The following is an 11113-nucleotide window of genomic DNA, read 5'->3' as shown; positions in this document are numbered from 1 at the left end:
GCTTTAGTTGTAAACTTTCCTCCCACTTTAATTCCTTTGAGCTCATTTATTAGACGAGCTTGCTCATCAGAGACCTCTCAAATACATTAAGTTAAGGATGATGTCCTCATCACATTCTGTATATAGACCTATGGGTGGATTAAGCAATCACATCACATATATAGATAAAAGGGAAATTGACAAGTAGCAAAGCAGAGCAGATTTGCATGGATGATTCAAGCCTTCTTTTCGGGCGCCGGCACCGACACCGGCGCATCTGGGGTCAAGGCGGCCCAGCACTCCTCGTCCTCCTCGAGGGTCACCATGTCCTCCGGCGTCGATGTTGCCGCCGCCCTCCTGGCCGCGGTACAGCGACGTCTTGCCGTCGAACTTGTTAGCCCTGCCATCGGCCTCCCCCACCCGAAGTTGCAGCCGGACATGTCGAACCGCAGCAAGCACCCTATCATGGTCACCGTCGTGTCGAAATGCAGCGTGTACACCATGGGCTCAAACCCAAGCTGAGTCAGCTGGGATTTGGGAATAAAGGCAAGCACCTCGCGAGCAAACAGGCAGGCTGACCCGCTGGGAGATTCCGGCGGACCGCAGCGGCGCGCGCGCTAAGCCGCGGGCAAGGGAGGACCATGCACGCGCGCAACTGTTGCATGCTGCTCGCCGTCGACGGTCGACAAGCCAGGGCACGTCGCCGTCGGGGAGAGCACACATGCAGCCCCGCTGGCTAGCATTTTTTTTAGGGACTGGGTAGCAGAGTGGTGCGGAAAAAATCTTATGTCGCACGCTGTCGATCATGAGACCCTTTCCGTCGCGTGACACGTGCAGAAACGAATCTCAAAGCAAGCAAGATAGTTAGTTAGGGTATCCCGTATTCCCGTTTACCTAATACCCTTTTCTTGGCCGCCGCCACCGCTCTCGTCATCGTCGCCGTCGCCGTCGCCGCCGCCGCCGCCACAACTCTTCTGCTCGCTCTGTCACGGAAGCACCGGAGCTCCATCCCCGCTGCTATCCCCCGCCATCCACGACCACACTCCTCGGCGCCCCGGCCGGAGGCTCGCCCATCTGGTCCTAAAGGTCATGTGCACAAAAACTTCCCGACTGTCATCGACAAGGTCAGGCCAGCTTCGGTCACATTGGTCGTTTGGTGGTCTAACTATCTCGATGTAATTTTTATTACGTTTGGGATGGTTTGCACTTCTGATGATTTTTCATAGAACATTCGGATGTTTTTCTCGAAAAAAAAAAATCAATTGTGTGTCTGATATGACCGTGACACAAATTGTAACTTACCAGCCAACAAGCCCGGAAGGAAAGGAAGGATCCCCTGTTTAATTTTGAAAAGACATACTGTATCCGGCGCACGCATGGAATGGCAACAAATCCTCTGATTTCCAGCTCGTTTAATTTGGACTGTTTTTGAACGTTTGCACGTACTTTTTGTAAACTAACCAACGAAAGCTCCGTGAATCACTCTAGCTCTAGCCAGCCGCACAACGGTCGATTGCTGGCTCCGTTCCGTTCCGTTAAGTAGTGCCTGTCTTCCTCCTCCTCCGATCCCCCCGTTGTGCAGCACAACAGCAGAGGCAGAGGCAGAGCCATGGCGATGATAGTCTTGGATGCAGCAGGGAGTTCCTCCGTCTCACCACCTCCCACGCATGATGATGAACACGTATGTATCATCTCCTTCTTCCTTTATTATATGTTTATTTATTAATACCTATTATGGTTATTTACTCATCTGGCCGGCCGCTTCTCCTCTCATCAATATTTTGGATCGTTGTTTCAAAAAAAAATTGGATCTTTATTCTGAATTGAAACTTCTTTGCAATGAAACGATTAAAAAGAATCTGATGATCGCAGGATGAGGGGCTTGCGCTCGCTATCATTGCTGGCCAACAGCCTATGGCGGTCAATGAATGCGATGATCCGGAAAGCGAGGTCGATTTTGTCCCTCTCAGGGTAAGTGCTCACTGGCTCTACTTCAGATTCAGTAGAGTCATGATTTTGTAAACTATAATGACATGACTTTCTTGATCAATCTAATTAACCTCATTGTGACAGGTCGTGAGGCCGGACGACGAGCAGCAAAAGCGCCCCGGTGGGCGGGTTAAAGTATGTGCACATAAACCTAAAACAAAGAAAGTAAGTTGATACACTCCCAGAAATACATTCTTGTGTTCCCGCAAAAAAAAAAAACATTCTTGTGTTTCTGCTTGTGGTATCCTGGAATTCACAATGGTTCTGCTCAGATTATATATCTTTTACCTTCAGCCACATATTTAAACATATCCGACCGCAATTGTTTGTAAGCAGATTCTCAAAAAGAAAATTGTTTGTAAGCAGATTATTATTTACGAAGTAAATTTTCTACTTGTGTAACAGAGGAACAGAGGTAGGCCGGCACGCGTCAGGTCTGCTAAGAGTAATATGTGGTGTAAACCGGAGTTTGTCTGCAACGACAACATCAACATTACCAGTAGTGAGACCGAGAGCGAGGGAAACAAAGACGATGATTATGTTCCGACGGTAAGGTCCTTGATGGATCATTTTAAATTGCTTGGTTTAAGCCATTTTTGTCATTCAAAACTTGAAAGAATTACATGTTCATATATCAAACTCTTTTTTGGTATAGAAAAAAAAAAGGACACCACTAATGTTTGTAAGCAGATTGATTTTTATGAAGTAAATTGTGTACTTGTGGTACAGGGGAAGAGAGGAAGGCAGGCACGCGCCAAGTCTGCAAAGACAAAGACGTGGCGAAAACCAGGGTTTGTTTACAGCGACAACTACAACATTAGCAGCAGTGAGAGCGAGGGAAACAAAGATGATGATTATGATCCGATGGTACACAGACTCATTTCTCATAAAAATATAAGAAAACAAATGTTTGTAAGCGCACCTTAATATGTAATTAAAACTAAGAACGAGTTTTTATTTGACAGGCACCTGATGCTGATGGCCACCCAAAGAAATGTGCAAGGTAATTCATCACTAGTTGATTTCTCTGTGAGTAGAGTGTTTTAAAAATAAAAGATCTCGAGTGTGTTTGACTCACACAACTGAATGTACGAATAAAAGATCTCGAGTGTGTTTGACTCACACAACTGAATGTACGAATAAAAGATCTCGAGGGAGGCCCGCACGCGCCAAGTCTGCTAAGAGCAAGATGTGGCGTAACCCGGAGTTTGTTTGCGGCGACAACATCAACATTAGTAGCAGTAGTGAGAGCGAGATTGAAAGAAATAACAATGATGATGATTATGACCCGACGGTAAGGTCCTACATCCACCATTTAAATTTCTTGATTTAGGACATTTTCTTCATTCGAAGCTTTAAAGAATTACATGTTCATATATCAAACTCATTTTTGGTAATAAAAAACAAATCAAATGTTTGTAAGAAAACAGTACAGATTAATATGTATGTCAAACTAAGAACACGTTTGATTTGACAGACACCTGATGCTGATGGCCACCGAAACAAATATGAAAGGTACTTAATCTCTTTTTGATATTTCTGTGAGTAGAGTGCTTTAAAAATAAAAGATCTCAAGTGAGCTAAATCTTCAAATAAATTGCAGTTTCCAAGATATGCGTGGCTCTGCTTTTGAAAGAGGTTCGGAGGTAAATAAGAAATTGCCAAGAACAGAAGTAAGCTTGGTCAGGCGTATGCTACCGTCACATGTTGACAGGGTTTTTTGGATGGTAAGTCTCTCTTCATTAGTTGCTGTTTGAATTTATAGTAAATGCCAATTAAATTACATGCCAATTGGTGCCAAGTTTAGAGGTGGCTTAGATTTGTGAGATCCAACTTCAAAGAGAGTACATCGGTCAATTTAGGTTTTTTATTTTGTCCCTCTGTACTATTTGACATTCTTATTGATCCTCTTGCAGGGTCTCCCGCGTAGCTTTTGCAGACAGCATCTTCCAAAGCAAGATACTGTAATGACTTTAGAAGACGAGGAAGGGCGCAGCTACCCTGCAAACTACCTTGTGGCAAGAGATGGTCTTAGTGGTGGTTGGAAACACTTTGCGGAAGATCATAGACTCAAGGTCGACGACGCCCTGGTCTTTCGACTCGTGGGCTCGGAAAAATTCAAGGTGAGTCCTTCCCATTCATGTTTTATCAATTGCTACATCATTTCTTTGTAATATTTTTTATCAAATGCGCGGCAGAAGCAATAGGCTGAAGTATGTAACCGATGGATGCCTTTTTTCAGGTGTATATAGTAAGAGAGGGTGAGTTGACAACAACAGATTATGATGTCAGGTCTAAGGAAGAGGATGCGGAGGTTACAACCAGCACAACAACCTGTGATGATATCAACAACCTAGCAGCCGGCGAAAAAGATAATGTCGACGTCATGATATCTCCAGACGATTCAGAGCCAGACGGCGGTGTTGACAGCATGGTGAGCTTCAGCAGCTTCAACATAGTCGTCAACAGTGTGCTGGACACCAACCGTGAATTGTTCCCGGACCACCTGCGCGCGACATACTACAAGCTCTGTCTTGCCCAGAAGGCGTGCCTCCACCAGAACCTGCTTGAGGAGGTGAACCCCAAGATGGCTATCGGAGCCATGGTGGAGGCCGCTAGCATCGCCGAGGGCGTCGGGGCCTCCTCGCCCGCTTCTCGCGAGGACCTTGCGGAGTGGAAGAAGAATTTGCAAGCGCTGGAGGTCGTGGGCATGGATGTGGCATTCCTGTGCGAGCGCGTCGACGGCCTCCTCACCGCGAGCGCGTGAATCTGAACTCTATATATTCAACTGCGTATATGTTGTGGTTTCTTGTGTCCTCCATTTGAATCTTCAGTTTATCCTCTCTGAAACCAAACCAGCTTTCTGAAATCCCGCAGATCGATGGATGTTGATCTTCTCTAACATGTGTGGCAAATAGGAGCTTTAACATCAGATTGCTTTAGATGTAAACTTTCTTTGCATTTCGACTTCTTTGAGCTCATTTGAATCAACTTGGTCATTCAGAGAGATCTCAAATACACTAAGGATGTCCGCTTTCTTTTGTGTGTATCAGCAAATTTCAAAGATGAGGCATTTTGTAGTCCACCACACACCAGTGGAAAGGAAGCTTCGAATCTGAGCAAATATCTTCTTTGATGTCATTCAAAGCCAAGAGTTAGAGCATATTACTAGGATGCCATTGTGTGGTCCTAAATTTCGAGTTGTAACGATGATGCAATGTGTTGCAGATAACATCTTTATTACAAGGAATGTACAAAAACTTTCGAGGAATCTTGTACAATCGGCAGAAACCATACAACAAATTAATGAATCGATTACAACATAGTCTTATACTATTATGTATGAACTTCAGATATGCACACCACCTATAATTACACGACTATCTTCTTGTTTCTTTCTTCAAGACATGTAAATCAAGACATCGCTCTTTCAGCATTGCCAGCAGAGGAGCGACATTTAATTCCTTCATACCAGAAGGTACTAATTTAGCCAGAGCAAAGTACTAATCTATGATACTCTCCAAGGGCCCATATGGGGAATATGTTGCGATAAGCCATATAACACAAGGGACCATTTTTCAAGAAACTTCCAATCATTTCCTACATAATAATATACAAGATTGAGTCAGCTCCAATCATTTTTACTATAGAATTATTAAGAAAACAAGAATTCAAGATTTCGGTTTAAATCGTGTAACGCCATGGTACATTAATTGTAGCAAACTCGATGGAGAGGCCGGGGGTAATCCTCATTTTTGAAAGAAAAAAACATTAATTGTAGCAGTTACCTCCTGTGGGAAGTCACCATTGCCAAGCTGCATGCTCATGATAAGTCTTGCAGCTTCGTGCAAAGGAGACGGATCTCTTTCGGCCTGAAGTCGAAGAAAAGCTGGGATTAATTCGATACTACTTCGTAGTTCAACTGAATTAGAACCTGCACCTTGAAGTTCTCCTATAATTTTTTCCAAGATCAGAAGTTATACTATAGATCGGTTCAACTATTCTGGGGCCAAAGGTGCATTAACCATACTGCGCTTTACCATAATACTAGTCTTTTGGAATTTGACCGTGTGAAACCTTTGGAGAGAGAAAGAGAAGTGATCACCTGTCCAGCTTTCATAAGCGCCAACATCGCCCATGCGGTGTTGACTATGTGTGATTTCTCCCCGTCTAGGTTGGTGTATGCCTGTTTAGATTTTGAGATGACATCTGTGGTCAGTTACCGTAGAAAGTGCAGACTTTTTTGCCAGTATCTTGTTTCAACTTATATTGAAGAAAAAAATGAAGAAAGAATAACCCCTCTCTTTTTTTTTTGCGGGTAAGAAAGAATAACCCCTCAAAAAAAGATAAAAAGAAGAATAAAGAATATTTTCTTTGTCAGGATGCTTGATTTTCTCAAAGATGTGAGCACTTTCTGTTCATCAACATAAGAAGCCATTCGACAACGTTTACCTTGGTTGTGGATGAAAGATGGCTCTCACCCCATCCACCATTCCTTAGCTGCTTTGATAATAGAAACTGGCAACCCTTCCGAATGTAGGTGCTGTTATTGTAACACTGTCCAACTGCTGATAGGCCCTCTATAGCAAACCATGTGCCATATGTGAAGCAAATACCCCATGATCCAAACCTGCAAAACAACTTATTGATCATTGATTATCAATTTCTCCATCAAGAGAAGTTGCAACATTTTGCCAAAAGTTCAATATGTGCCATTTGTTTAATTAATTTCTTTCTAGTTTCATCAGCTATAATTATCAATATTTGGTCAGTGTAATGTGAAAACTTAAAGGGCAACCCAAGCAGCAGCAATGTGTCACCTTCTCCATGTTAATATAAACACTATAACACTGTTGATAGTATACTGACCATGAACCGTCTTCATTCTGCAACTTCTCAATGAATTCTGTCGCTCTCCTGATGCACTGTTCTATTTCATCTTCCCGATGCCCGGGGTACTTTTGCCGAAACAGGGCCAATGCTTGGATGACCGATGAGGTACACTCGACGTACCTGCGATATGTGTGCATCTTAATATCGAGTCACATGCAAGAGCTATTGCTAAGAAAGGTTGTACATATCTTACTGATGCTCCACCATGATGTCCACATATATCTCTGTCATGTTTAAATTCTGAAAAGGGGAAAATGTTAGAAGTCTCATTACCCATGTTTTTTTTTGCGGGATCTCATTACCCATGTTAAATTGAGATGCCTAAATTCCAAATAAAAATAGCGCACAGCGCAAGTGTTTCCAGAACACTTGCCTCCATCCATGGATATGTACGAGCTAGCTCCCAAGTTCCATAGCCACCATTAGGATTCTGCATACAACCTAAGTGTCAAATCATTTTTACTCTGCGCGGTGCTTGGCATTGGTGTACATTTGTAGCGGAACTGCTGAAGTACAACATGTGGTTACACACCTGTAAAGATAGTAATACGTTCACCGCATCATGGAAGCGGCATGTTTCCATCTGATCACCCACGATATCTGACGGAAACTTCGAGAGCAGTAACAGAGCCTGAAACAGAAGAAGAATTACAAAAGCCTGAAAGGCTGAAACAAAATGAAATGCATTACTTTGTAGTAGCAAAATGAAAGGCATGTTTCCATTTTAGTTTTGTTCACTTTCTTTTGCATCTTTAGTTAATTTGGTATCGCACCTTGAGAGCTTCTGCTGTGCAATCTGAAACCTGCCAGCCCTGGTCTGCAACCTGGAAGGCCCATCCTCCTTTAGAGATGTGACGGTACTTTCTGGCGAAGTCACCTGAAGGATTGTCCACAATCTTAACAAAATTAAGGTAGTAGGATTAGGGATTAAGTCAAGATAAATATAAGTAACAAGATTCAGTTCTGGTAAAAATATATTACCTGGGATGCTTTTATGAAATGATGTGCTTTCCTGAGAGTAGTTCCAAATTCCTCTGCAACATTAGACGCTAATATCGCTTGTACGGCAAAAGCAACATCCCATGATTGGCCCGCACATACCTTTCGAACGAACAATGAAGTCGTGTAATATCAGTTAGTTTGTGCACAAATTTCAGTTTGACTGGGATACATAAATGGACTATATTACATAAACAAGAGTTATTAAAATTTACCCGCACTTTCATGCCATCTTCACCGAGCCATAGGAAATCAGCGACTCTAGCCAAGTGGCGCTTGAATGCATCTGAATTGGGATCCTCAGACCAACAGCATAACATGGATAATGCCTGTAATAATGTTTATTCTCTGTCAGGAAATGATGTTCATTTACAGCTCACTGAAAACCCAGCACTGAATTATTTTGTGAAGACCTCCGTAAGCCTTACCTTTTGCGCGGCGCCGATGCAGATATACCGTGAAATATCATCTTCGTATTTCAGGAAATCGGCAATTTGTCGTAGAGCTCTTCGTCTCATGTAGGAAACCGGCCAACATGCCAGAAACGGTTCACCGAAACTGTAAAGGCAGTCAGACAAGCATTCTTGGAGCCAGGTATGTGGATGATAGGCATCTTCCTGCATTTGAATTCATAATCTGTTGTCACCGATCCTTTAAAATTGAACAAGAAATTCACTGACAGTTGATTCTAGTTGCGAGGACAAATGGTAATTGTGACAGATCAGAACTCTACATACGAAATTAAATCTAAGTGTAAAATCACGTGGAATATTTGCCGAACAAGCGGTAAAACTATATAGTTTAGTGGACTCACCTTTGCGCATAATTTGCGCGCTTGCTTCCAGTTAATCTTTTTGTAGGGGTGAATATGCAGCTCTTCTCTTAATGATAAAACCAGTTTTGTTATTGGGCCAACAAACTTCTTGCCATATAAATAGGACATGGGGATGAAAGCCATTCTGAAGTGACTCCACAACCGTCCTGCACTTGAGAAACAACATGATTGTTCTCATAAAATAAGCTCTTCCTAATGTGGTTCAGACCTACCAAGTAATTAACTGTCGTAACATGGTTGAACACTTAACGCGCCGGCGAAGAACTCTGCGTACCTGGTTGAATAGGAACGAAGGATGGCAGAAGGAACAATTCTGGGGGCATAGGGTTTACACCTGACCATTCAAAAACCCCAAGTACCTGCAGCATCAGGCATGCACACAGTTCAGATGCGCTTTGGGTCGATCGACATAAATAGTTTCGTCAAATTTTTACTCTTGTTGAAGAATTCTGCATAACTGAAAGCATGCAGTTTCAGACTTGCTTGTTAACAAGAACATAATTTTTACTCCGAGTATATTAACAAGAAGCGGTGAAATGTTTGGCGAATCAAGCTAACTTGTGAATCACTTGCTGAAAATAAAAAGTTGGGGCCGGCACAAGGGTGATGATTGTTACCGAGAGCCACACTTTTCCCAAGATTGGTATCATTGTTGCACCACCATGGTCATGTATCCATTTCCGAGCTTTCGGCATGGACATATCCGGTCCATCATCAGGGCCCTCACCAAGTAGTCTTAGAGCAGTGTAGTTGAGAGCTGAGCTGAGCATGGAGCTTTCGCCTTCTGCGTGTAGTCCCCAGCCTCCATCTATATTCTGATGATACAAAAATTGGGTCAGTCTATTTTTGATGATATATTTTTCTTCTAAATTTTTTTGAAGACATCCAGAGAAACAGTTTCAGTCAAAATATATATTGTGGAAAACAGAACTTCCTAGTTATCCATGACTAGTTTCCTGGAAAATGTGCAGCTTAATTACCTGACGGTTGTACAAGTAATGACAGATCTCCTTGCGATGCTCCGATGACAGCGTAGTACCTAATGACTCGGTGACATACAAAACTATGATCTGCAGCAGGAAGGAATAAGCATAAGAATGTCATGTGGAAGTGCAAGAATATGAGAATACAGTGTGCATGAGCATCTAAATGTTGGCTATAACTAACTTGATGGTGATGACCCAAACAATTAAACAGAAATTTTAATTATGATGTATCTTAATTACCATGGTTGCTGTGGTAAAGAGTGGCCCCGGAAAATCTCCTGGCCAGTGCCCATCATGCGCTTGTATGGCGGAGAAGTATCCGAGTGCCCTTCTCAGTGCCTCTGATACCGTAGCTACATTGATGTCGACAGTAGCTTCATCATTTGGTTTCTGCTGATCAAGGCTGAAGTTATTCTTCTTTGCTAGCTGCAGAACGAAAAACAGAGCATGTACTCAGTTTCTTATAATAAAAAGCTTCAAATATCATCAGAGACCGCAAAGGTGCATACATATCAGTGCATTTTAGTTACCTGCATGCGAGCCAAAACATCGGAGCTGTGCCTTGTCCTGAACCTGTTCTTCTGGAATTCGGCCCGTGCAGCGTCGACCGCATCCCGCTCTTCGCTTGATCCGGCATCGTTTTGGTCAAACTCCCATGTTTCTCTTCCGACGTGATTGTTGCCGCTCGTGAGCCACGGGCCGCCCTCGGCGATCTTGAGCTTCCACATATATATAATTTACAGCACAAACACAATCTGTTCTTCTGCCACTGACCAATCTGATGGCAGAAGGAGGATTTAAGTGGTCAGATACATTGGAAAGAATATCCGTAACCGCAAAGGAGTATAATGTTTTTTTTTTTTGAAATGGGAAAGATGTCATGTAAACGTTGAAGAAGTACTCACATAAATAAGAGAGCATCACAGCACTTACAGAATATTTGAATCGCACTTGTTAGAAGGAACGATCACGGCGGAAGGGAATCGATAGAAGAGCGCGCGCATCACCCACCGTACCAACGCCGAATGAAGGGAGCAGGGTGATGAGTAGAATGTTGCGCATTCAGTCGGTCGGTCAGAGCAGCAGCATGGATGATGCATGAAGAGTGGGCCGAATGTGTTTATATCTCCGGGAAATGGGGCGGGGGCAAATCACATGGAAGCGATGAGTCCCTTCCTTTTGCGTGCTCGATCGCGATGGAGCTTGCTTGGCAGCTGAAAACCAGGGGGAAATGGCTTATGCATGCTCGACCGTCATGCGATTCTCGGTGCGTGCCGTGTGAGTGCGGCGCATCACCCATCTCGTTTGCTCAAATGGTTTGTGAAAATTCGATGAAACGAAATAGTGTGAATTGTGTAGGTGCACTCTGAAACAAATCGTGTGCGCTTCCGACGATGTGTTTGGCCGATTTCGCTGTGGAGTTTGTCGCCCC

The 11113-nt window shown here is 43.3% G+C and overlaps 1 protein-coding gene and 1 pseudogene across 2 annotated transcripts; both read right to left on the bottom strand.

Moving 5' to 3' along the window:
• Window positions 1–215: 215 nt before the first annotated feature.
• On the bottom strand, window positions 216–482 carry LOC119284441 (annotated as a pseudogene).
• Window positions 483–5166: 4684 nt separating this feature from the next.
• LOC119288430 (lupeol synthase-like) lies at window positions 5167–10787 on the bottom strand. 2 transcript variants are annotated; one of them, XM_037568054.1, is made up of 19 exons: window positions 10615–10787; window positions 10212–10459; window positions 9922–10107; window positions 9676–9765; window positions 9313–9510; window positions 8970–9054; window positions 8675–8841; window positions 8289–8477; window positions 8082–8189; window positions 7843–7962; window positions 7635–7757; window positions 7394–7492; window positions 7235–7291; window positions 7055–7101; window positions 6838–6981; window positions 6421–6598; window positions 6074–6154; window positions 5757–5840; window positions 5167–5568 (listed from the first exon to the last, which is right to left on the bottom strand). In XM_037568054.1, the coding sequence occupies exons 2-19, from the start codon at window positions 10407–10409 to the stop codon at window positions 5455–5457; spliced, it is 2268 nt and encodes a 755-aa protein (XP_037423951.1). In that variant the 5' UTR covers window positions 10410–10459; window positions 10615–10787; the 3' UTR covers window positions 5167–5454. The 2 variants fall into 2 exon arrangements, with proteins under 2 accessions (XP_037423951.1, XP_037423950.1); XM_037568053.1 differs by having other exon boundaries at window positions 5191–5568; window positions 8076–8189.
• Between the last annotated feature and the right edge of the window lie 326 nt (window positions 10788–11113).

This window comes from Triticum dicoccoides, chromosome 4A (genome assembly GCF_002162155.2).
Source record: "Triticum dicoccoides isolate Atlit2015 ecotype Zavitan chromosome 4A, WEW_v2.0, whole genome shotgun sequence".
NCBI lineage: Eukaryota > Viridiplantae > Streptophyta > Magnoliopsida > Poales > Poaceae > Triticum > Triticum dicoccoides.
This window is presented reverse-complemented; position numbering and strand designations above follow the sequence as displayed.